Here is a 27241-nt window from a genome sequence, read left to right on the forward strand (position 1 = left end):
TCTGCTCCCCATCAATTTGGGGTTCCAGGAAACTGGGTCATCCCCCACCGAGAGAGGCAGATCCCGGCTCTGCTAACAGGCAGATGGGAAGCAGCTCAGGCAATTCTTCTCCATCTGCTACCCATCACCATGGAAACCGGGGGAGGAAAAGCTAGATGGGAGGAGGCAGCCCTTGCAAGGTTGTGGGAATTCTCTCCCTCTCTTCTTCTCCATTAAGGATGGGTCCCCAGGGAATAGCGCTTCTCAAAATTCATTCATGCAAACATTTATATGGCACCTCATATGTACCAGGTACTACACTAAGAGCTTTAGATCTATTACCTTAAAGACTCCTCACAAGGTAGGTACTGCTATTTTCATTTTACAGATGAGGAAACTGAGGCACAGAGATGATAAATAGCTGTTAAAAGTCACACAGTGCATAAGTGGCAGAGCCAGGATTCAAACCCAGGCAGCCTGGTGCCCAGGTCTGTGCCCTTAAACACTACCTGGAAAAGCGCTGGCTCTCCAGGTCTATGAGGGGCAGTGGGAGAGGTCTATCTTCTGCTTGATATGTGCCTTGGATGAGAAGGGCATAGATAATGTTATTGCTTCCCTCTCTTCACAGGGTGATGGGGGTCACCTGGGAGGGCTGTGTGGCTGACCTCAGAGAAGTGTCACAGGGGCATTTGTTAAATGATGAATTTAACACACTCCAAGGTCTGTACCTGATCCTCTTGGGTGCATAGAGCTGTGTTTGTCAGCAGGTTAAATTGGATTTTTCATTTCCAGAAAAAAGTAACTGTCACAAAAATACTGAAAGTTTGTGTAATTACAGCAGTTTCCCATAACAAGCAGGCTAACATGGGATATCGTATCTTACTCAGAATGCGAATATAATACTGTGCAGTGCAAAACACCTGGCTCACTACCTGGAATATTCAAAAGCCATTGTCTCTTTATGTAGCTGGATTTATCATCTAGGAAGCCAAACCCTAACCAATTATATCTGAGTGGTAGATACATGGGGGTAAACAGAATGTACCATTAGATGAGCATGGAATTAAATAAATAAGGGGATGTGTTAGATTAATGAATGTTTTTAGAATCATTCTAAAATTGCCTGCTACATACATACACCTCTTATCCTAACACACAGAGTCCATTGCCTACAACCACTTGCATTGCCCTCCCCATGGAGCCTTGACAGTGGAACAGACACTCTAAGTCTCTGGGTGGGAACTCACCCCTGCACAGTGCTTGGCTGTACATGTACACTATAGGCATTTTATCTGTCTCCTTTTTCTGGGTTTCTATGACTGACTAACCCCATTGTAGAGAATGCATTCTCCTTTTAGACCTGTGAATCCATCCCATCAGGCTACGACTAGAATTCATGGCTTGGGAGCCAGCCTGTTTCTTTCAAGTGACGTTTCAAAAAAATATAGGAGAAGCCAGGCATGGTGGTTCATGCCTGTAATCCCAGCACATTGCGAGGCCAAGGCAGGTAGATTGCGTGAGCCCAGGAGTTTGAGACCAGCCTGGGCAACATGGCAGGACCCCATCTCTACAAAAAATACAAAAATTAGCTGGGTGTGATGGTGCACATCTGTAGTCCCAGCTACTCAGTAGGCTGAGGTGGATGGATAGCTTAAGCGTGGGAGGTTAAGACTGCAGTGAGCCGAGATAGTGTCACTGCATTCCAGCCTGGGCAACAAAGACAATGTCTCAAAATGAAAATAAAAAACATAGGAGATATTTCAAACATACAGAAAAATGCAGAGACTAACATAATAGACACCCATACCTACCACTCAGATCAAACATATTCATAACCTTTGGCTTCAAATCTTAGAGAAACAAAATACCACAGCCAAGAACTGCCTTCTTTTCTAGTCTCATCTTCCCTCCCTCCTCAGATAGAATCACAATTCTAGGTTGGTCTATATCCCAGGTTACTTACAGTCTCTGTTTTGTTTGATTCTTAAGGTTTAACACTTGCTATTTCCTTCCTTATAATCTCTAAGAACTGGCATCAGGGAATAAACTAATAGCTGTTTTCTTGGAAATGGGTGCATGCCCATCAAGTGTGGGTGGCTCTTTCTCAGTTTGGCAGACATATCTGGTCTCTAAGCTCTCCTCTGTGACCCCCATTCTCCCATCACATACAGGAGCATAGATAATTGCAGTAGACTCGTGTGCATGTGGGCTGAGGGCTGTCTGCTCTTTGCTACAGGTGTCAGCTCTGTCCAGTGCCGGGGGAGTGGAGAACCTCATCCTTCTGGAGCAGGAGAAGCACCGGCCCCACGAGGTGGGCTCTGTGCAGTGGGCTGGGAGCACCTTCGGGCCTATGCAGAAGAGCCGGCTGGGGGAGCACGAGTTTGAGGCCCTCATGAGGATGCTGGACAACCTGGTAAGTCTCCTGCCATTGCCCTTCCAGGCCAGTCTGTTGAGGCTTAGCCCTTTGGAACCAGGAAGTACAAGGTGTTGGGTGGGCACAAGAACTGCCAGCATCACAGGTTGTTGAAGCCTCATTGATGGGAAATTTGATTTAGAATGCCTGGTTATTCTAATAGCAGTTGAACTTTCACAAATTGTAAACTTTGCCATCCCCAACTAAGTGCTGTGGATGTTGTCTTATCTGCAGTGTCCTCTGTGAAAAGATGCAGTCCAGTAAACACTGGGACACAGAGCCTATCTTATATTGGGGCTTTGCTCATCCCTCTTACATAGTTAGTTCTGCCTTTCTGTCCAATTTCATGACTTGAATGCAGAAAGCACATAATACTACTGATTTCCTTAATCCTAGGTAGCACCTTTTTAACAATGCCCTATTATAATGAATAAATGAACCAATCAATCATGTAAGGAATTAAACTGATATATGTCTAGGAGTGGGCTGGCTCTTCAAAGGATGCAAAAAAATTGTAAGACATTCTTCCTTCTTCTAAGGGCTACCAATTTAGCTGATAATATGGGATATAAACAAGTGACAATTCAACAAGAGGAAAGCATATGTAATAAGGAGTGCTAACTGCATAAGAGACTAACTTCTTAGATTGCTCAGAGAAATGAAAGATTATATTTATCTTTATAACATTCTGTCTGATTCATTTTTCTCATCCTCACTGCTACTGTCTTGGGCCTTCTTTATCATGTCAAGGTTATTGCAGTAATTAATAACATTTCTCCTTGCCTTCATTTCCTCCAAATCATCTCTACTTTGTTACTAGGCTGACCATGAGGGCCACTTTATAATGATGAAAGGTACAATCCACAATAAAAATACAACTCCCATTAACTTGTGTGTGCTGAGTAATCTATGCCTAAATAAAGCACCATGACTAGATGGTTTCATACAACAATTCTTTCCAACCTTTAAGACACAGGTAATTCTTAAGTTATTTAAAGTGTTTCAAAGAGGAATAAAAAAAGAATACTAAGCCATAATAATTGTAACAATATCTTAGACCAATTTTTCTCTAAATGATGAAAAATGCTGCACGAAAACTGGTAAATAGTATCAAGCCTAATAATAGAATAATCATATACCATAACTGATGGCTCATTTCTGGAATTCAAGGATGGCTTAATAATATAAATTTATCAATCTTTTAAATGTATTTCATGATACTGAAGCATCAAAGGTTAAAAACTTTTGATCTGTCCAGTATGGTGGCTCACACCTGTATTTGCAGCACCTTTGGAGGCCAAGACAAGTGAATCACCTGAGTCCAGGAGTTCAAGACAAGCCTTTGCAACATAGCGAGACCCTGTCTCTACAGAAAATACAAAACATAGCCAGGCATGGTGGCATGTGCCTATTAAACTTTTAAACAAAACAATTATTCTTGGTCATAGCACTATTATTTAATATTATTCTTGAATAATATTGGAATTCAATCCAAGGCAATGAAGCATAAGAGGTATAAATATTGTAAAAGAAAGGAAATTATTATTTACAGATAATATGGTTACATGCCTATAAAGGCCAAAAAAAAAATCAACTGAAAAAAAAATTAGAAATAATGAGAATACTTTTACAACCACCTGATGGGTTCTTCCTGCCCATTGCACAAGCAAAAGCAATTCATACAGACCATGGCATTGCAGTAAAGAAAGAGTTTAATTGATTCAAGGCCAGTCATGCCATGCAGGAGACAGAATCAAATCAATCTCACTGAAGCCTCAGAGGTTAGGAATTTTTTCAAAGAGGGGTTTTCAAAGATTCCTGGTCTTAAACTCTTGGGCTCAAGCGATCCACCTGTCTCGGCCTCCTAAGGTGATGAGATTACAGATGTGAGCCACCGTGCCAGAAAGATTCATAGGCAGTTTGGTGGGTAGAGGGCTAAGGTATGGGTGCTGCTGACTGGTTGGGGATACAATCATAGGTGTGTGGAATATGGTCCTCATGCACTGAGTCTGCCTGTGGGTGGGGGCACAGGACTGACTGCGTCCCAAGGTCATCCAGTTGTCAGAAATGGAAAAGCCTGAAAAGACATCTCAAAAGGCCAATCTTAGGTTCTACAATAGTGATATTATTTACAGGGGTAATTGGGGAAGTTGCAAATCGTGTGACCTCTGGAATAATGGCTGGTAATTATTTAACTATGCCTATATCTTAGTAAAATTCAGGCCCCTCTCATCTTCTTAACTTGGTGGTCTTTCGTTAGTTTTACAAGGGCAGTTTAGTTTTTGGGAAGGGCTATCATCATTTACACTATAAACTAAATTTCTCCTGAAGTTAGCTTGGCTGACATCCAGCAATGAGCAAAGCCAGCCAGCTTGTGAGGCTAGAAGCAAGATGGAGTCAGCCATGTCATATCTTACTTCCTTACCTTACTGTCATAATTTTGCAAAGGTGATTTCAGTTTAAAGTGGTCAACTATGTAAATATATACAAAAATCAGTAGTTTTTGTATCTTATCATTAACTACTTTGAAAATATAATGGGAGAAAATAATCCTATTTGTAAATGGAACACGATCATAAAACATTAAAAAGCAGAATCCATTTTCTTAAAACCATAAAACTTTATTAATAGACATCAGAGAAAACCCAAAGTCAGTGAAGAGCTATAATTTATTCTTGGTTAGAAAGCTTCAATAGTGTAAAGAGATTACTTCCCCAAAATTAATCAGTAAACTCAATGTAATTCTTTCAAAAATGGGGGAAGGTATGAGGACTTGACAAATGTCCTTCTATGTGAAATTCAGGATGGCTAGGACAATGCTATAAAAGAAAAGTAATTACGAATACTAATTCCACCTTATGACAAATTGTGATAAAGCTTTAGCAATTAAATGGTGTGGCACTAGCAGAATGGGTGTGCAAATCAACAGCTTAGAGAATCCAGAAATAGGTCCAAAATATATGATACTATAACACAGGAAATGCAGGTACTTTATAGATCAGTGGGGGAAAGACAGACTACTAGCCATCTGGGAAAAAAAAAAAAAAACTAAGGCAGATTGCTACTTCATTTATTTCAACAAGATAAATTCCTGGTTTATCAAAATGGTAAACATAAAAAGCGAACTCATAGGGGTATTAAAAACCATAGATTTATGTTTTTGATTTCCTTGTGTTAGGGAAGACTGTCAAGCATGGCAGAAAAGTCTGCAACCATGACAAATATTGATAGATATGATATAAAACAATTCCAAACTTGCATTTCTATAAACCACTCCCCCACCATAAACAAGGTAAAAGACAAAATATGGAGGGAAGTATTTTCAGCATCTCTGATAGCAAAAAAAATAATATTCTTAATGTACAAAGAGCTTACAAATCAATGTGAAAAAGAGAAACATCAATAGAAAAATGGGCTGAGAACATAAACAATTTACAAAGGAAAATATTTAAGTAGCCATTATATGTAATTGGAAATACCCTTTTTAATAGTATCAAACATAAATGGACACACCTGTGTATACATAGAGATATGACCCCTAGAGACAACCTGGAAAGGTTTTTAGTGGTTTTCTCTAGGGATGATATTTTGCATAAAATTCAGCTTTTTCCTTTTATTTTGCTTAATTTTTTTCTACATGGATCTGTATTTCCTTTATTATCAGAAAAATACCTTACTATCATTTTAATTTTAAAAGAAGACAAGGAGAGCTGAATATTGCTCCAATAGCGGCCAAGATTCCAGAATGTTTGTTCTCTCTGAGAAGCAGTCAGCTCCACCTCAGAGGGATGTGGCCTTGCTTAGGAGACAGGAATGTTCTTGAGTCTGATTTCAGGGTTCCAAGAAGGAAGTTGTTAAGAAGCTTCAGAGTCAAGGAAGGGAAGGGTGACTGTTAAATCAGCTGGGAAGCTTTTCAAAATCCTGTAGCCTGGGCCATACTGTGATCTGATTCAACCAACAACTCTGCAGCAGGGCCCAGGCATCATTGTTTGTGTGAAGCTCCCTCGGTAATTCCAGTGCGCAGCCAGGGCTGGGAGCCACTGGACCAGAGGATATCTGGCTCCATTTGGATGAGGAGCTTTGTCTCTCTGGTCCACAAAGGTCTAGGGATTTTCTCAGCCCTAATCACAGAGGACTTATTGGGGTAGAGAAAGAGAAGTACTGGGGGACCAGGAGAAGGGAACGGTTCTGAAATATACCAGAATAGTGGCAAGCCAAGATTGCTTAATGGAGATTTGGGTTTAAATGAAGAGTCCTTTAAACAGAGGGAGGCAAAGTGTGGGTGCATGTATGTACATGTACAGGGGTTTTTTCTCACCCCGAAGTGGTTCTATTTTTGTCTTTCTAGGGCTACAGAACAGGCTACACGTACCGCCACCCCTTTGTTCAAGAGAAAACCAAACACAAAAGTGAGGTGGAGATTCCAGCCACAGTCACAGCCTTCGTGTTTGAGGAGGACGGCGCCCCAGTACCCGCCCTGCGACAGCACGCCCAGAAGCAGCAGAAGGAGAAGACCCGCTGGCTCAACACGCCCAACACCTACCTGCGGGTCAACGTGGCTGATGAGGTCCAGAGGAGCATGGGCAGCCCCCGACCCAAGACCACGGTAAGGGAGAGCCCAGGACAGACCCAGGCAGAGAGGGGCAGGCTGCATTTGTGGGGCAAAGCAGCTTTAAAAAGGGAACAGAGCAAACGTCTCCTGCCCCAGGTTAGTGGCATCCTCTTTGGGCTTCTTATTGGGCATGTGGGGGCAGCCGCTCAGGCCCACTGAGCCCCTGACTTCTTCCTTGCACCTCTGCACTGAGTTTTTGGTCTAAGGAGCAGATTTCTCCAGAGGGCAGTTGGACCAGGCACATGACCCAGAACCAGTTGGTTTGTGCTGCTTTCTCCCACATCCACAGGGGGCTTCTGGGAAATTCAAGGGAGGAGCCTTTAACATTGGGACTGCAGATCTGATGCAAGTTCAGCCCAGGAGGTGGGCTGGCAGCCGTTTTCTATGAAGTTACCTTTTCTCTCCCTCTCCCCACCCACAGGCTCTCAATTTTTCATTAACATAAAAGTAGCCAATAGCCAAATAGAGTACCTCTTCATAAAACAATATGACGCTCTCCAAACTCAAATCTACTTACCTAATCCTGAAGCCCAAGTGGTTGCCTGTGTGTTAAAGCTGGTTCCCAAGGTTCTGACCCCGGCTCTCAGACATTCTTTATGGCTGACCCTTGGCCTGAGGGCCTTCTTTGGCAACTGGGTCATCTGTTGCCCGTCTCTGCTCCTGGAGACAGACATCAAAGAGGCCCAAGAAGAGACAGTGTCTATGAGTAGGCTTGCTGACCTTCCATGCAGGCCCGTGGGCCCAGATCTCATGGGTGGACCACCAGGGAGGATGCATGGGCCTGTTCGCTCACCTCAGCCCATGGCCTTGTGTTTGTGCAGTGGATGAAGGCTGACGAGGTGGAGAAATCCAGCAGTGGCATGCCGATTCGCATTGAAAACCCAAACCAATTTGTGCCTCTCTATACCGACCCCCAGGAAGTGCTGGAGATGAGGAACAAGGTAAGTGGGGGCTGTTTATCTCACTCTCTTTTCCCACGTGGTGGGGGTCTCAAGTCCCGCAAACAGGAGCTAAGGTCCCAGGATGTGCCTGACTCGCTGACATCTCAGATGGCTCACAGGAGAAAGAAATTACCATTGACTGGCCACGTCCCAGGTGCCATGCTAAGTGCTGTACTTACGTGGTCCAATAACTTTTTATCTAGAGTGGGGCTTGCTTTATACATCAGCTGTGTCTGAAAGGCCTGCCCACAAATTGAGTTTTAATGAACTTTATATCATTTTTCCTTTTGCCATATTTTCAATATCTCAAGATCGCTGCGTTTGTTTCTGGAACTTTCCTGACAGTTCACTTGCATATATTTTTAACATTACTTTAAAACTGCAGTTGTAGCAGGCACCTCCAACAGGTCAGATCGTTCACAGGACAGTGATGCAGTGCGTGAGCCGGATCCCTGCAGCACTTGTTAAAAGTTTAGATTCCTGGGTCACCCTCCTCTACTGCCCTCCCTCCCTCCCCGCTCCCCACAGACATTCAGTTTCAGTAGATGTGGGGGGGGGGGGTCTAGAATCTGTATGTAAAACAAATTCCTCACGTCTGTAATCCTGGCACTTTGGGAGGCCGAGGGGTCAGGAGTTCGAGATCAGCCTGGCCAACATGGTGAAACCCCGTCTTTGCTAAAAATACAAAAAAATTAGCCAGATGTGGTGGTGTGTGCTTGTAATCCCAGCTACTTGAGAGGCTGAGGCAAGGGAATTGCTTGAACCAGGGAGGTGGAGGTTGCAGTGAGCCAAGATTGTGCCATTGCACTACAGCCTGGGTGACAGAGCAAGACTCTGTCTTAAAAGTAAATAAATAAATAAATTCCTCAGGGACTTCTTAGGATCGACTACGCCTCATTTTACTTTTCAGCTCCTTCTGAGTTCATGAAAATCTGGTGCTTTACATAAATTACTAATTAACCCTGGAACAGACTTGGAGGCCTCCCTTAGAGTGCAAGGATTGAATTAGGATAGGAGACGGGCTCCTACACCACTGGACCTTTCTAGACCCCAGGCACACCAGAACGTCCCCTCTGAAACTCCACGCTGACCCTGAACAGCCAGCTCACTCTCCCTCTCCCCTTTTCTCACAGATTCGAGAGCAAAACCGACAAGACGTGAAGTCAGCGGGGCCTCAGTCCCAGCTCCTGGCGAGCGTCATTGCCGAGAAGAGCCGAAGCCCGGTACAGCAGACGCTGCCCCTGACTGGCGGGGAAACGTGTTTGCCTTCAGGGTCTTCCGTGCCTGGGGCTGGGCTGCAGGATCCCTGAGTCCTCATGTCCACCTTCCCCTGTGATCTTGGGTGCTGGTGCTCTTGCTGCAAAATGGAGGCCCACCTCACAGGGGTGCTGTGAGGACCGGGGAGGACAATGTCTGATGGCCCCTCTGGGCACTGGGCGGGGAAACAGCAGCCCAGCCTGCCCGCAGGAGTGACGCGGCCCCACCATGGAACTCCACTCTGTCCTCCCTTATTACCTTGCAAAGTGAGACTCATAGGCTTGGGACTGGAGACTTCCAGGTGCCCCAGGTGTGCCCAGCCCTGAGTGTCTCTGACCTCTGTGCCTGGATATGCTGTCATCCAGCCAGAGCTCTGGAAAAGCTATCATGTACCCATAGAGAGGGGGTCTATAGACGGGACCCATGCTCCTACAGGATGGGAAGGGACAACACTGTCCACACAAACCCACATTGAGTTAGAAAGTATTGTCATTGTTTCTGTGCTTGAGATAGAACCGTGTTTTGTCTAGTGCTTAGCAAAAGGGATGAAGTTCAGGATGCTGGCAGGCGTTTGAAATCTCTGCTGCTCTTTGCAAGGTGGGCAAAGCATTTTCCTTAGCAGTAAAAATTGGGGAAATACAGGAAATGTTCCTCTCTACAGGGCAAATTGTGATGATGCAATGACTTCAGGTCAAGACTGCACCCCGCAGGGTGGGTGTCCATTGGCAAAAGGAGTGTGAAAGTTGCATCATCACACCCACTTCCCCCCAACCCCAGCCCAGCCAAGATGGGGAACACTGAACATTCCATAGGGTCAAGGATAGAAATAGCCGTGTTATAGGGGGAGGTGAGAGTTCAGTACAATGGGCAAAATGATTAAAAACAAACAGAAATCTACCCTGCCATTTATACCAAATGCCCTTCTCGGAGTCCCTCTTCTAGGGTTTTTGGTCTTAGATTCTCTGTTGACTGCATGATCCCCTACATTAGGCCTGCTGTGACTTCCCTTTTGGAAGGGGCCCAGGGGCCAGAAGACCTGGTGGGCCAGGGCCAGGAGGACTGGCTGGCTCCAGGCTCACCTCGCTTTGGCTTCACTCTCTTTGCTCCTCAGCTTCGGAGTGCTGCATCCTCAAAGGCCAATATGAGGATAATGAATTAGGAAAAAGGGCTGTGGAGTCTAAATTTTAGTCCCTATCTTGGGCTAGAGGGGTCAAAGAATTCCTGAAGCTTACGCAAGGGCTGGCTGGTCAGCTCCCCAGAGCCAGGGGCTACACAGAGGGGGCAAAACCCAGTGATTTTGCCAGTATCCCTTCAGGGACCTGCGGTACAGGCAGGTTGAAGATCCGAGACTCAGGAACCTTGGCCCCTTTGTCACTTAAGACTGTGTGAAACAGGACTAACAGTTTGGACTGAGTGCCCTGAAGCTGCTGTGTGTTTTGCATATGACTTAATGCTGTGCGTTGTGGCTTGCACTGCTGTGGGGGGCGGGTGGGGCGGGCAGGGAGGGCAGTGGTGGGGAATGGCTGGCATGAAGCTTGCTTGAGCCAATGCTATGTTTGCTGGGCTTTGGCTGACTGACTTTGGGCCACCAACTGTATTTGCATAGTGATGGCTTGGAAGTGTCCATAGCAGGGATTGCAATAAAGGTGTGTCTTCCTTATCCTTGGGAGCATCCTTTGATTTTATTTCAGGGCAGACTGTGGACCCCCTGTATTTATCCAGCCAGTTGCAAAATCTGGGTCTAGGGGTGAGGTAGCAATGGGGAGGAATGAACAACTCCTGCCCCAAGGCCCTGAGCTGTTTCCAAGGAGCTGCATGCCGCCTTGTCCCTAGCAAGACCGCTTGCAGCCACATGAATCTAAAAGGAGGCTGGGGCCTGCGCCCCAACCGCGGCGTTGAGAGCGACACACCCTCTGTGGTTAACTTTCAGTCTACAGAGAGCCAGCTGATGTCCAAGGGTGACGCGGATACCAAAGACGATTCAGAGGAGACGGTGCCCAACCCCTTCAGCCAACTCACTGACCAGGAGTTGGAAGAGTACAAGAAAGAGGTGGAGAGGAAGAAACTAGAACTTGATGGTAAATGACCCTGAGGCACCCTTGCTTCCAGATCCCCCAGGGTGGAGGGGAGAGCTCAGGACCACCAAAAGAGGACCTTCCTGCCCCATCAACAAAGAATGTTCTTATTACCATGGTTCCATTAATCACAATAATGCCCTTCATTGCGCTGTTCCTAACAGTTACTCGGTGTCTTCATGACCTCGCTTGACCCTCTCACTGGGTATAAAGAAATTAATACTTGTAATGTGCTTAGAGAAGTGCCTACAAACATGGCTTAGCCTGGTAAACACCAGATACATTTTAGCTATAAGATAATGATTAGTCATAATTATTATTTCCCTCCAGGTCTAGTATAAGCCTTTTGGCCTGGCAATCGAAACCCTCCACCAGCTGACAACTTTACGTCTTTTTCTCACTCCTTTACTTCAGAATCTTGAGCGAAGCCCGTCTCTCCATGTTGACTCCCAAATATTCACTCACAAGTAGCTATGCCCTTGTTCCTACCTTTGTCTCTTCCTGGCAAGCTGCTGCTTCTCAGCTAGCCTGGTCCGGTCATCAACACTTCAGGCCCCATCACCTTCTCCACTCTACCCAAATCGAGCTGTCCCTTCTCTTTGCTTCCTGAGCACTTGGGGTCTGAGACACATAGTTCAGCTTTTGGTTGTGTCCACTGGGCTAGACTGTCACTGCCTCAGAGCAGCGTCTTCCACCATCTCCCTTCCTCACCCTGAGTCAGCCACCTTCTTGGGCACAAATCAGCTACTTTAAAAACCCTTGCTGACTGGGCATGGCCTATAATCCCAGCAGGTTGGAAGGCCAAGGCGGGTGGATCACTTGAGTTCAGGAGTTTGAGAACAGCCTGGCCAATATGGTGAAACTCTGTCTCTACTAAAAATACAAAAATTAGCAAAGCGTGATGGTGGGAGCCTGTAATCCCAGCTACTTAGGGGGTTGTGGCAGGAGAATCACTTAAATCCGGAAGGGGGAGGTTACAGTCAGCTGAGATGGCACCACTGCACTCCAGCCTGGGTGACAGAGTGAGACTGTGTCTCAAAAAACAACAACAAACAAAAAAACCAAACAAAAACCTTGATGGCTTGCTTGGAGCTCTAATGTGCGCATTGAAAAGTAGACAGAAGAACATGGCGCTTTTTATCCCTAGGGATTGTTTGAACAGAAAATGTAAATTCAATGAGTTAAACAATAGTTACATGCAAACAAATCATGGGTGTTTTTAAGGGGAGTCAGCAAAAAAAAAAAAGATAAATAAGGGGCGTCGGTGGTTGTGGGTCCACCTCTTACTGGACGTTGATGTGCTCTGTGCTCATGACACAAAGCTCCTGGCTGGTTCTCTACAGAGACAGGACAGGAACGAGAGCCAGGCTCTGGTCTGGCCGTGTGGGCGTTCTCCTGCAGTCTTGCCTTCCACATCTGGAGTATTTGGTAGGTATGTTTCAATGAAGGAAACAACATGATTCTGCCTTCTCCCATCGGCCTTCCTGGGGAAGTAGTAGAAATTTTAAAAGGTCAGAGGGAGCAGCTAACTTCAGCCGGAAGGTTCATTATCAGCTAGGAGGATTGATGACCAAATAGAAAAAAGTAATTTTTAGAAGGCTTTATTTCTCTGCCCATCTCTTCTCTATTTGACCTCTGTAGTGAGGTGGCTTTCTGTTTTTTTTTTTTTTCAGGCGAGAAAGAAACTGCCCCAGAAGAGCCTGGCTCACCTGCAAAGTCTCCACCTGCTTCTCCAGTGCAGAGCCCAGTGAAGGAGGCAGAGACAAAGAGCCCTGTAGTCTCTCCTTCCAAGTCTTTAGAGGGTGAGTCCAGCTGAGCAAGCTGGGAGGGAGGGACGGGGATGCATCTGCTGGCTGGGAGAGTGCCCTGCCTTCCACCAGTGTTGCCCCTAATCCAAAAATCTTTCCCCTCTGCTATTTCTAGGGAATCAGAAATAGGGGTTACCAAGTTTCACCTTGTTTCATTCACAAGCTATACCACTATACCTTGCAGCTTAAGCCTAGTGTAAGCAATGAAGAATAAGTTACTGGCTGACCCAGTGTAAGTAATAAGGAGGAAGTGACCGGCTGGCCCCCAGCTCCTTGCCCCAACTCAGACACAGCCAGGGGTGTTGGGCCTTTTCAGATGCACTAGCCCCTTTCGCAGACTTTAACTGTGCATAGGGACCACCTGGGGATCTCGTGAAACTGAAGATTCTGCTCATTAAGTCTGGAATGTGGCCTGAGACGCTGAATTTCCCAGGTGAGGTTAATGATGTCATACTTCACCTTAACTGCACATTGGAATCACCTGGGGAGCTTTAACAGTCTCGATTCCTGGATCCCACCCCCAGCTTTTCTGAGTTAAAGAAAACTCAGCAAAGTCTGGAGTTGAGTGGGTTGAGGAGTACAGCCTGGAGTTTTCGCATCTCTCCAGGGGAATCTAAAGTGTCCAGGTTGAAAACAGCTTCAATAGAGAGATACTACCTTAAAGAACTGAGTTCTAGGCCCAACCGAACTGCTAACTAGTAATAACTGCTAATTTTAGCAAATCAGATAGCATCTTCGTGCCTCAGTTTTGTTGACTGTCAGATAAGGCTACTAATATATTCCCTTTTTATACTTGTATAAGGGAAGTGTAGGTGAAAACATACTGTGAAAGAGTAAAAGCAGGACTTCAATGTAAGATGTGGTTATGGTTATGATTAATAATGTATATAAAGTGAATAATAATTATAGTTCATGGCCACCTAAATCATAAAAGTATCTTTATGGAGCTCCTGGAATCACTCCAGGGCATGAACACTTCTTCCCAGGTCACCTGGAGACCCCCACCAGACAGAGCTGGCCCACTAGCCAGAGAGCAGAACCTGGTGGGCTGTTGGAATCTTCTCCCTCCTGGGTAGAACAGCCACATATGTGGATTCCGATAGAATCCTTCAGCCCTGAGCTCCCTCCACAAGCAAGTTACTGCCTCATGTGCAGGTCCAGCGTTGCCAGAGGAAACCCATCTGCTTGAGGCCAGGGCCCCAAGCGGATGTCCCCCAACTGTTGTGTTCATTGTGTCTCACCGTGGTGTTGTCAACCTGTCTCCACAATGTCTTCCTTTCTCTTCCCATTTGTGCCTTCATCAAAGGAGTTTCCTCCGATTCTGAATACTTGTCTCTGTAGTAAGTATAGAGAGGCTGTTTACTAACTCACTGCAACACTTGCAATGGGGGAGGGAGGATTTTTTTTTTTTTCCAAAAGAAATCAATTTCTCCCCAAGTTTTTCTTTTGCGACTCACAACTCTGCCTTTGGGAAGTTTCCCAACTGTAAAATTCATGACCAATTCCACATGCACTATGCATGGATTAGGCTTCTCTGTGGGAGATGTGGATATACACACAGAGGCTGCACATATACACAAACACACAGGCACACACGCTCAGAAGCAACAAGCCCCCCAAGAGTTTGCAGGCAGTGGGGTCAGCTCTCCAGCACTCCCAGTGGTAGAGTGCTTGTGGCTCTCAGGTGCTCACTCCCAGCACTTTTCTTAGTGCACCTGCACCTCAAAGGAGCCTGTGGCCTTGTCTAGGCTTTGGGCCAGAGCCAGCACTGCCCTATAAGGATGCACAGAGGGCCTGGCCTGCTAGGGTCTTCAGGACATGTGTTCCAGCTACAGGAATGAAATCCAGGGCTGGAGAGGAGGCTCATGGAGGAGTGGGACAAGGGGCAGGAGGGGTGTGCAATGGGTGGGGTAGCTGTCTACCCACTGCCTGACATTTTACACCTAATAGGATAATTCCTTCTTCCCCTGGAGGGGCCCACTGTTGTTAGAAAAGTTGTCTTGAAGATACTTCCCATGACCCACTTCCTGTAACAGACAGAAAGCTAGGGAGCATGGCACCTTGGAGCAGTCCCTGCATGCCGAGGACACAAGCTGTAGCTGGGCGGGGAGCCTGGTCTGAAGCCTTGGCCAGGCTGCTCACAGGCTTGCTCAGCTCATGGGCAGTTAGGACTAACCCACCAGGCAGCCTCTGCTCTTTCACATCTAGCCCACCTGTCAGATGAGGGATGGCGTTTTCCAACCATTGCCACCATGTCCTCAAATCCTCTTATGCTGTGTCACCTCAGTGTCACTCCTCATCTGTCTACCTGACTCCTACCCCATCAGCCTTTCTGAAGGCTGGCCATCAGAGAGAGCCTTTGCATCTGGCCATCTGTGCTATCACCTTCTCTTTAGCTCCTGTTGGACCCTCGTCCCAGCTCACCTCATCCTCTGCTGAACCCTCAGGGCACTGGCTATGCCTGCAAAGCAATAATCCTGTATTTGACATCACATGATCAGCTCTGCCACTAACTAATCTAGCCATCTCAAACAAGTCACTTAAAAACACTGCTGGATGGGAATAGCATGAATTTTTGCCTTTCCTAACTAGGCCACAGCAAGTTGTCAGGATAAAATGAGCTACTGAATATAAAAGTACTTAGTAATGTGCTTTACGTAAGTTAGTCCTTTTTATCTACCATGTTCTCCAAATTGTAAGAGCTAATACACCACTTGACGTTTTAAGCCACTAAGTTTAAGGGCAGTTTGTGATGCAGGAATAAGATTTGATTTAAGTCATAGTGTATAATAGGAACTAGTTTTATGGAAATTATTTCTTCTGTGGGTTGACTGGGGTTGACAGGGCTTAGCCGGATGAGTCTTCTGATGGATGTGCTATCCACTGAGGGCTGCAGTCAGCAGGGAGCTTGACTAAGCTGGAACTTCCAAGATGGTGTACTCACAGGCCTGGTACCTTGGCAGGGGCAGCTAGAAGGCTGGACTCAGCTGGGACACTTAGATAGCTGGGTGTCTGTCTGTCTGTCTGTCTGTCTGTCTTTCTCTATCTCCCTCTCCAGTATGATCTGACGGCCCACCCATGTGGCCTCTCTACATGTTTTCTCTCAGGAGAGTTGGGTTTTATACATAATGGTAATAAGGCTCCCAAAACTGTAAAAATAGGAGTTGCTAGGCTTTCTTAAGTCTTTGGCCAGAGGCCTGCTCTGGCATTTCCATTGCATTCTATTGGTTTTGCCAGCTACAGGGCCAGCCCAGATTCAGTGTGAGAGGGGACTACAGAAGCCCGTGGGTACCAGAGGCACAGCTCATTGGGGTCATATTTGCACACAAGCTGTACCAGATACTGAAAGTATATTTGGGCACTTAGAGGAACATTTATATTCCAGCTGTGGTGAGTGAATGGGAGTCACAGAGTCCACGGCACCCATTTATGAGAAGCTCTACTCTCTTTTTTATAAGTGGTACTCCCTCAGTTTTAGGGGGGAGGTAAAAGTTAGAGAAAACATAGCATTCTAAATAATGCTTCTCAATATGTGGTCGATGGGCCTTGTATTAGAATTACCTGGGACTTATTAAAAGTATCTATTTCTTGGCCCACCTTCGGTTTCAGTTTATTGTGGGGACAACACTAGGAAGCTGTATTTTCACAGGCTCCCTGGGTGATTCAGACACTGAGGTTTGAGAATTTAAACCCAGACAGAAACTCTGTTGCAAACCTCTGCATGGCCAGCATCCAGCTCATCCGTCAGTCATGGGCAGCTCAGTCTGTTGTTCTTCTTCCCCTCTGTTCTTTTCTTTGGGCCTTTTTGACTGTTGCTGCATGAGCGCCTAGCCCTTGTGTCAACATAGGACATTTTTTTTCAAGGTCTTTTATGAATCTCTCCATGGCCTCTCTATGCAATGGTGTGGCGCTGCCTTTTCAACAGGGAAATAAAAGCAGTACATGGCAGTGAACAATTCTTCATGCATTTGGAATATAGGTCAGGATCAGTCTGATTGACCTTGTGTTCTGAAGTGCGTCAGCAAATCCTGTTTCAAGGCCCTCCGCTGGTATCTCTCCTGCTGCAAAGAGAGGGCTTCTCAAAGCTGGGGGGCTTGAGGCAAGAGATCATGTGTTTGACCCTGAGAAGTTAGCAGTCCAGGGAAGGAAAGGCAGCCTTGCTCCTTCAGTTAGGCAAGGTCATATTCGTTCCCCATGTCTTCATCCCAGTGCACAGCCCCAGAAGAGCCCAGCTGCTGAGCTGACACAAGGCATCCTATGTTGAGCCTTTACCTGCCCTGACTTGGCAAATGTCAGCAGCAGTAAACATGGCATAAGCATGTTGTCACTGAGCTGCATGATGGTTTTCAGAGAAGTAAAAGACAGAGTTTCTGTCCTGAATGGTGTACTTGGGCAATGAATAGACTCTTAAAAGAAAAAAGAAAAAAAGAATGACACACCCAAGTGCAAAATGAATAGATGAGCAGTGTGTTTAGAGGAAGGTGAGCTCATTGTCCAATGTCAGGGAGGCTGTACAGAGACAGTGTGACTTGAGCCAGACCTTAGATAGGTACATGCTTGGAGCAGCAGAGAGGAGTGGAATGGGCTGTGCAGGGGCGGTGCCTAGGAGGCTGGGGGAACTGGCATTCCTGGAAGGGGGTTGTATTAGGGTTCTCCAGAGAAATAGAACCAACAGGTTATATAGAGAGATAAGAGGAGACTTACTAGGGGAATTGCCTCATTATGGAGGCTGAAGAGTATGTTGTCTCCAAGCTGGAGAACAGGAAAGCCAGTGGTGTAACTCTGTCCGAGTCTGAGGCCTAAGAACCAGGAGCTGTAAGCCTGAGGCTAGGAGAAGATGGGTATCCTGGCTGAAGAACAGAGAGAATTTGCCCTTCTTTCACCTTTTTGTTCTATTTGAGAGGGCCCTAAACAGACTGGATGGTGTCCAATCATGTTGTTGAGGGCAGATCTTCTGTATTCAGGCTACTGATTCAAATACTAATCCTGGCCTGACACAGTGGCTCACCCCTGTAATCCCAGCACTTTGGGAGACTGAGGAGAGTGGATCACCTGAGGTTAGGAGTTTGAGACCAGCCTGGCCAACATGGTGAAACCCTGTCTCTACTAAAAATACAAAAATTTGCTGGTCATGGTGGCACACACCTGTAATCCTAGCTACTCCAGAGGCTGAGGACAGAGAATCGCTTGAAACTGGGAGGTGGAGACTGAAATGAGCCGAGTTGTGCCATTGCACTCCAGCCTGGGTGACAAGAGCGAAATTCTGTCTCAAAATAAAAACCAAAACAAAACAAATGCTAATCCCTTCCAGAAACACCCTTACAGACACACCCAGAAATATTGTTTTACCAACTATCTGGGCATCCCTTACCCAGTCAAGTTGATACATTAAAATTAACCACCACATGGTCATTGGTGGCCAAGAGATACCCAGTGGTTGGAGACTGTGGGCTAGTGAGAAATGGAGTCGGGGAGGCAGAGTGTCCAAACCAGCTCTGTGCCTCTCACAGAAGCCCCCTCCTCCTCCGGCCTCTGGAAGCCTTTTAGCCCTTTGTCTCCCAACGCACAGGGTCTGGCTGTGGACCCTGACTTCTGAATCCAGTCTTGCTCCCGTCACCTGTTCCCCCAATGCCTCCTGTCTCTCCCTTAGCTTTCCAGTCACCATCCTGGGACAGAGCCCCCATTTTCTAGCTTCTGCCCCACTCTACTCACTCCCACAATATCCCCTTTTTCCAGAGCTCCAAGTTCCCCATTCAGGAGAGAAAGCCAGAGGTTCTTCTTAGAAGAGGCTGCAAGTTGAGTTCTCATCTGACCCTCGTTCCTGGGGCCTCTCTCAGCCTAGTCTTCAACCTAACTGTTAACAGAGGAGGGGTCTAGGCTCTCAGAGCCTGACCTCAGTACTTTCCAGGGGCCTAACACATGTTTATTTCTGGAGCCCTGTCTCTTCTCTTGGCCAGTGGAACCCTCGAGTAGTCTCTGACTCTATAGTTGAAGGAGTGTGACCTTAATTAGGAACTTGGCTCCTCCAAGCCCCATTTTCCATTTGCCATGACTCCTCAGATGATTCATGATGTGGAGCCTCTCTGAATCGTAGCAGATCCACTATCTGTGGTCCTCACTTTCTACATGGTGAGAAGAATCTTGATTGTTGCTCTCCTAAACCAGACACACACCAGGGCCTGAGGCTGTTGATTAGGTTGACAGCAGGGCAGGTATGGGCAAAGGGACATGAATGAGGGGCATGGTTGAAGGATGCCGTCGGAGTGAGGATACTCATTGCCACCAGGCAGGCAATGACACTTGGACAGAAAGGGAGAGCCCCTCTTATCCATAGTTGTCTTCATGAAGCCAGAAGGCAAGTGCCCAAACCATCTTAGAGGAGGGCGCCAAGGGTCAAGCTTTAGAAATGCGTCCTAATGTGTCATCCAGGTGAGGGCCCTGCAGTGAGGATCTGGGTTGAAGTTGCAGAGCCATGGAGCTCCAAGAGCCCAGGAATATGAGAGGGGGGACCAGGGCAGCAGGCACAGGGGACCAAGGCTAGCACTCAGGGCTGGTGTTTGTTTACATGAGTGGATCCAGTTCCACTCAGAAGGCTCAGGCTGGGATAGGCAAGAAAAGATGAGGTGATGGTATTGGCTTGGTTAGAATAAATCCATTCACATATTCATTTATTTGCTTATGCTTTCTACCATTCATGGATTCTACAGACTTTTCTGAGTGCCTTCTGTGAGCTAGTTACATAGGTCATTAGATACAGTTTTGCCCTAATTTATTTCAATTTTGAAGGGGGAGGAGATAGACATAAAAAACAAGTGTGGGCTGGGTGTGGTGGTTCACACCTGTAGTCCCAGCACTTTGGAAAGCTGGGGTGGGCGGATCACAAGGTCAGGAATTCGAGACCAGCCTGGCCAACGTGGTGAAACCTCGTCTCTACTAAAAATACAAAAATTAGCTGGGAGTGGTGGTGCGCTCCTGTAGTCCCAGTTACTTGGGAGGCTGAGGCAGGAGAATTGCCTGAACCCAGGAGGCAGAGGTTGCAGTGAGCCGAGATCGTGCCATTTCACTCCAGCCTGGGCCAGACTCCATCTTGGGAAAACACCAAACACACAAATGTGATTGTTTTGCAGATGCTGTGATGGAAGTATAGATAGCAGAGGCAGAAAGGAAGGAGTGGTAAACTCTACCTGGAAGTGGGAATGAGGATCAGGAAAGACTTGAAGGAAGAAGTAACACTGAATCCGATTCATTATGTGGAATGAAGGCTGGGGACACAGAGGAGAGAGAAGGGCCTTGCGGAAGGGAATGGGCTGGGATGACAGTGAGAGGTCCAGGGACCGGCAGCTTGGTATGGCAAAAAGCAGGTGAAGTGGGAATAGGAGAGTGGGCAGCCTGTTTATGGCATTCAAGAGTACTGCCAGGTGATGGCCACAGGATTACATGGCAGGACGGAAGGGGATGCTGGATGAGGATGACAGGACATGAGGTGGGCAGTGGGAAGACTGGAAGCAGTGGCCAGGGTCTTTGCTACCAAGAGGGAGCTGGTGCTCTGCAGTGGTCTGCGGGGTGCACTTTGAGTTATCCAGCAGCGTCAGGGGTTATGGAAGACTTTGTTACAGGGAGATCTGGCCCGGTAGTTCACTAGTCCACTCTAGCTGTCCACAAGTTACCCCACTCTGCCCCATCCTCCATGGAACCATGCACTTTCCCAGACTTCACCCCTGTTAAGAGTCCAGGCTTTTCCTAAAACCGAGTCCTTCGCCCACTCTCTCTGTAACACTGATGATATCTTCTACATCACCCACATTCCCATACACCCTAGCACACTGGGTTCCTTCTTGTGATGTGGCAGCACACACACGCTACATTCACATGTGCATATCACACACACACCACACAGGTGTGTCACACGCTCACTCACACACTCACATTCACACCCTCGCATATGCTCATGTGCACTCACACACACTTGTACATACAAACACATTTGTAGACGCTCACTCCCACACTCATATACCACTGTCATACACACTGATTTCACATGCTTACACCACACACACCACAACTCATGCTCACACACACTCGTTTACATACTCAGAGTTACATACTCAAACCTCACACACACACAACTTGCCTGCTCACACACACACCCTTGCACACCCTCACACATGCTCACTCACACCCTTACCCTCACACTTACACATTTGCACATCCGCACTCATACACACTCACTCACAGACATTCCTTTCAGTTCACATAGTGAGAAGAAGTGGAACCACAAGTTGGTAAGCCAACGTCTGCCCACCATCGTACAGTGTTCTTCGGCCTTCTTAGCTGTACAGCGGGGAGGGGGAGCACCGGATGATGCCTTGCTTTCTACTTCTCAGTCTGTGATTTTACAATCTCCCCAACCCCCAACCCACCCAGGCATCTGAAAGTTTCTGTGGAAGCAGGATTGGGTGAGAGTGGGGAGTGGGGAGAAAGGGCGGCAGGAGGGTTTGGTTTCTGGGACCTGAACAACTCTGGCCTTGAACATGGCAGTGATCCCAACAGATTCCCAGGTGGAATAAAGACCTGGGGGCCCCAGTGGCTGCTAGAATGGGCTGACCAGGGGTCTTCCCCTTTTCACTAACAAACACATCTTGGAAATGCAGGGTCTGTATTATACAGGGAATTCCACTCTCCCTGTGCCAGCTGGGAAGATACTCTCCATATTTCTCAAAGTTCATCACTGGTGTTGAAAATGAAAACATGTAATTTCCATATTTTTATTGGTGAAACTGAACTGGCTACAGCAATTCTTAGATGTCTCCACCAAGCTGTACACCTCACACCTTTTCCTTCCTCTGTGTCTGTTTCTTCCTTCTTGCTTAGAAAAACTCTGAACTGGACCCTAGCTGGGCCCCCTGCCACATTCAGACATCAATATCCATCTAAATTCATATACAACAGCCCAGAGCTGCCAGCTTACAAGAGGGTGTTCCCAGGACAGGCCATGTGGAAGGGGTGCAGATCAGAGCCCAGTCCTTCCATCTGTCTCTGAGAGCCATCCCTCAACATCAGGCTGGCCCTTCCCTTGCTCTGGACCGACTTTATAGAATTTCCTAGAAATTGTTCTGTTAGTCCCAGGTGGAAGCTCTCATCCAAATGAATTCTTACAGGTCATATCTTTTGATCTTTTTCTAGAAGGTGCTAAGAAGACAGAAACAAGCAAAGACACCACCACAGAGCCCGAAACAACTCAGCCGGAAGGGGTGGTGGTCAACGGGAGGGAGGAGGAGCAGACGGCAGAGGAAATCCTCAGCAAAGGCCTGAGCCAGATGACCACCAGTGCTGACACGGATGTTGATACCTCTAAGGACAAAACCGAGTCGGTCACCAGCGGCCCCATGTCCCCAGAGGGCTCACCTTCCAAGTCTCCCTCAAAGAAGAAAAAGAAATTCCGAACCCCTTCCTTCCTGAAAAAGAGCAAAAAGAAGGAGAAAGTGGAGTCCTGATTCATGACACCCTTGGGCTCCCTCCTGCCTCCTCTGTCTCCTCCCCTTCCCTTCTCCCATCTCTGTCCCTGCAAGCACAGGGCCAAGGAGGGATAGAGCAGGACCCTGGATCACACTCGGAAGGGGAACTTAGAGATCGCCTGACCAACCCTTCATTTTACAATTGCCCCAGAGAAATCAGGTGATTTGCCCAAGGTCACACAGCTAGTTAGCGGCAGAGCCTGCACTCGAATTCAGGTCTCCTGACTTCCAGTCCAGTGCTCCTTCTACTACGTAACACTGCCTAGTTGTGGGCCGCCTTTGTTCAGATGCTGCCCACCAATCTGAGCCTAGGGCAAGAAGGCCAGAAATGGGCCATGAGCTCTCATAGGCTCAGACTAAATCAGACAGGTCGAGGCTTCCCCTGAGTAAGGCCCATTTCTTCGCAGGAATCCAATCTCCTGCGGATGGAGCTATCTCTACATTTAAAACATCTCTTCTCTTTTTCTCTTTGTATCCCTGCCCTGCTGTTCAAAGTAACCAGGCAAATTGACCACTCCAACAGAAAGCAATCTTTATTCCCAAGGGCTGATGGCTTAGCTTGTACTTCCCCAAACACTAACCCTGAGCTTTCTTCATGGAACCTCTTGAATGATGGGTGGAAGAGCTGTAAGCGGTGGTAGGCATAAGGGCAAGCCATGTAAGCTGAGGATTGGGGATGGTTTCATCAACATAAGAGGCCAGGAACTTGACCCCTTTGAATTGTGCGTCTCAGGCACTTCAAAACTAAAACCAAATTTAGCATAAGAAAAAGTTGTTTCATGCTCAGGGTGGAAAATTGGGGAAGTTGAAGTCTTCTGTTGGCTTTGGGTTGTGCAAGGAGGATCAAAACAACAGAGGGAATGCTATGACTTTCTAGCTTTGCATGACACCTGGAGCAATGCGCTGTACCTGCCTCACTCCTGTCCAGCAGTCAGGTGTCCCCTGACCTTCCCTCACCCCCAGAAGCATTTGCTTACAGACTGAAACTGGCATCTTACTCTTGGCACCTTGACTTGCACCCTCTGAGGTTCCAACTCTGAGTCACTCTAGGTCCAGCAGAGGAGAATCAGAAATGAGCCCTTCAGGATTAATCGTCTTGTACCAGCTCTCAGAGAATGCTGGGGGTCCCTGTCTGTCCATCCTGGGGCCTCATAATGGCCACAGCTATTGTTTTAAATGCCAACACTGTCTTCTCATGTTCTTCCGCGGGGCAATGCTTAATGAGGATTGTTGGCTCCTAAAAATTAGACAATCCATTCTCTTGAAAGCACAGTGTCTTGAAAGAATATTTTTCCTTTTGACCTGACTATTGTGAAAATATTTTTGAAAGTTCTTAATCATAGTTTTCCACTTTTGAGCACTTATTATCTATAGACACTGTGCAGGCTTCACATATATTACATCCTTTAACCCTCATGGTAATCCCTTGAGGTGGGTAAGATCATTCCCATTTTGTGGGTGAGGAAACTGATCCCCCTGAAAAGATAATTGACTTGTCCCAGCTGACTTGGCTAGAAAAATCTGGATCCTGGATTTGAACCCAGGTCAGCCTGAGTCCGGAGCCCTTGGTCTTAACAGCTATGGTGAACAGACAACTTTAATCCCCAGGGGTGGTGGTTTTCATCCAGGACTTGTCTCTATGACTGGTCTCCATTGCATAATGCTAGCACTTGGAGCAAAGGTAGGAAACTCCCTGTGCTCATTCTCATCAGTATATGTGAAGTTCCTGGACAATGTGGACTGTGGTGATGCTACTGTGTACCTGTGACAAAGGAGAGGCAAGAGCCTTCTTGTTGGGACAGGAAATACCATCTATAATTGGCTATTTCTTGAGAAGGAAAGAAACTGACCTAGGACCGAGGTAAACTAGACACTGTGTCTGTCCAGTGCAGGTTCCTAACTGCTACCCCTGGCTCTGTCTCTGTTCTACTTCCTGATTAGGTCAAATTTTAGGAGGGACAACGCCCTGATGTTTCAGAAAAATCTGTCATATGGGAAATGCCTTTAAAAGCCAATCCCTTGATGCCTTCTTTTAAAAAGTAGATTTCACATTTATTCATTCATCCTTTCATGGTATTTGTTAAGCATCCACTGACCACCAGGGATTATTTTGACATTGAAAGAAAGCCATTGTTATGGCTAGAATAATAAGTGGCAAACAATGTTGCGAGAATGGTGAACACAACCTCTGATGCAGCCTTTCATGTGTGAGTTGTTGTAGTTCAGGGGTGACGTTGATTGCCTCTGCATTCAACACACTCTCTTTATTCCCTTTATGACAACAGTGAGACCTCACTTAGGTCAAAATGTTGGACAGAGTCTTGCTGCAGCATTATTCTTAGAATTTATGCCATGGGCCCACTTGCTATTGATTGATGAACCTATCAGTTGGTTCATTCCTCATGTTCATTTCTCATGTGATAGGGTCCATCTCCTATTGATTGATGAACCTGTCAATTGGTTCATTCCTCATGTATTCCAAAAACATGCATTGAACTTGGATCAAGGGCCAGGCATGAGGATAGGCATAGTTCCTGCCCTCAAGAAGTTCATGAGCGTAGTAGGTGTATAGACAAATTGCAACACAGGCAAGTGTACCGAGGCGGCATAAGGAAGCAACAGTTAACTATCTTGGGGACCAGAGAAACCCTGAGAGAAGCAATGGCTGTTAGGGTTTTAAAACAGGAAGTTTCCAGTAGAATGGAAGGGTTGGCAGGGCATGCCATGATGAGGGAAGAATGTGTGCAAAGGTGTGGATGCATGAAATGCCATGATGGGTCCACTGAGCAGTGTGGCATTGGCAGAGCATGACACCTAAGCTGGGTGGTTGAGGGGTCCCTTCACAGGTGGGCAGGGTTGAAGCCTACAGAAACTGGTAGGAAGTGTGGAGGAGCCAGACTTGTTATGGAAGGGGTTTGGAGCCACTGAAGCCTTTCAATCAGGTTAGAGTCATGATCAGACTTGCATTTTAGGAAAATCCCTTTGGTAGCTGAATGGAGACTGTGGACTGGATGGGCGTAGGATGGTGGCCTGGGAGCTATGAGGCCTTTCTGAAATGTACTAAAACATGTTTGATGGCCTGCCTTACATGATGTTTCCTCTATAGCAAATAGTTTCTGACACAAAATTTATTTCCATAAAAGTCTTTGGATAAAGCACCCTAAGAGAGATTTTTGACAAGGGGAGGGAAGCATTCAAAGAGCTAATGTTTCCAGTTTTATTTTGCCTTGGTGTAGAATTTCTGGGAGAGGTGTCGAGCCATCCTGCCGTTTCTTCTTCCCTTGACTAGAATGTGGCACACTTAGCTCCAGGCTTGAGAACACGCACCCAATGCTACAGAAATAGACATGTGGTCCAAACAAAACCGCAGACTATTAGGAGAAAAGGAAAGGGCATTTTCTTTGGCTTTGGATAAAAGTTGGCTGAAAGCTTTGACCACTATCTGACTGGAGAAAATGTGTATTCAAGAGCTTAGATTTGGTGGGCAGTAGGTTCATGTCTAGTTGAGCCACTGTGCTTGGATATGCCAGAGAAAAGGGATAACATTTGAACCAATATGCTGCTCTGTGGCTGGCTGAGCTGGGAAGTGGAGAGGTTTCTGAGCTTATTTCCATCTGAAGGCAGGCAGGAGGGAGAGGAAGAGAAGGATTAATGGTTGCACAGACAGGCTTAGCTCCAACAACTCCCTGTGCAGCGTTGGCTTCACCGAATAGTGGTGTGGGAGAACCATCCATACATGTGGCTTCCCCCAAAAGTGCAAGAAGAGACATCCTCTGGCCCAGACCTGGGCTCTGTAAGAGTGCCTGCTGGCCTGCAGGTGACCCAAGTAACTGTCCTACTTTGGCCAGTTGACCTCCCTCAACTCTCCTATAACTAAAACAAGCTGCTGCTTCTATGAACAGATAAGTTCTTTTTAAAGGACTTGAGGAAATTGGATGAAGAGCAGTAAGTTCTTACATTAAAAATCCCACTGTAAAGCGCTGCCCTCTGCCACTGATCCGTGTAGACTAAACTTGAATCCCATTCCCTGTGGATGACACTGTCACTTGCTCATGGTGACATGGCAAGACAGTCATTCAGATATTTGGCATTGTTGTAACAGGGCTACTGCCAGTGTGGGGGAAAGTGCTATAAATCCACTTCTTTGATTACCATGAATTCGAAAGAACCATTTGCTCAAGATTATGTTTCACCTCTGAAAGTCTAAAACTAATTTTCAATTTTTTCCATGAAGGTATGTGGAGGATAGTCACACAGCCTCCCCATAGGTCTGCATGATATGTTTTTTTTCTTTTTTCTCTCTCTCTTTTTTGAGATGGAGTTTAGCTCTTTGTTACCCAGGCTGGAGTGCAGTGGCACAATCGTGGCTCACTGCAACCTTGAACCCAAAATCTGGGTTCAAGGGATTTTCCTGTCTCAGCCTCCTGAGTAGCGGGAATTACAGGGGCTCGCCATCACGGTTGGCTGATTTTTGTATTTTTAGTAGAGACGGGGTTTCACCGTGTTGTCCAGGCTGATCTCGACCTCCTAACCTCAGGTGATCCACCCACCTCGGCCTCCTAAAGTGCAGGGATTACAGGCATGAGCCACTGTGCCCAGCTGACATTTTTTTCTTGGTGTGAATTTTATGTTCTAGTTGTA

The 27241-nt window shown here is 46.6% G+C and overlaps 1 protein-coding gene across 3 annotated transcripts in view; it reads left to right on the top strand.

The window, feature by feature from the left end:
• Positions 1-25820, top strand: part of ADD2 (adducin 2) — a 124559-nt gene extending 98739 nt beyond the window's left edge. For 2 of the 3 annotated variants that reach the window (XM_032291817.1, XM_032291818.1), the window contains exons 10-16: positions 2216-2392; positions 6741-6998; positions 7826-7945; positions 9079-9168; positions 11133-11280; positions 12951-13079; positions 22269-25820. In XM_032291817.1, coding sequence (XP_032147708.1) covers positions 2216-2392; positions 6741-6998; positions 7826-7945; positions 9079-9168; positions 11133-11280; positions 12951-13079; positions 22269-22579 — 1233 coding nt within the window. In that variant the 3' untranslated portion in view covers positions 22580-25820. Of the gene's footprint in view, positions 1-2215; positions 2393-6740; positions 6999-7825; positions 7946-9078; positions 9800-10954; positions 10966-11132; positions 11281-12950; positions 13080-22268 lie in introns of those variants that run through there. The other variant, XR_004272975.1, reaches the window with a different exon arrangement.
• Positions 25821-27241: the final 1421 nt, after the last annotated feature.

The sequence above is a fragment of the Sapajus apella genome, unplaced genomic scaffold (assembly GCF_009761245.1).
Source record: "Sapajus apella isolate SASKATOON/1434 unplaced genomic scaffold, GSC_monkey_1.0 scaffold26, whole genome shotgun sequence".
Classification (NCBI taxonomy): domain Eukaryota; kingdom Metazoa; phylum Chordata; class Mammalia; order Primates; family Cebidae; genus Sapajus; species Sapajus apella.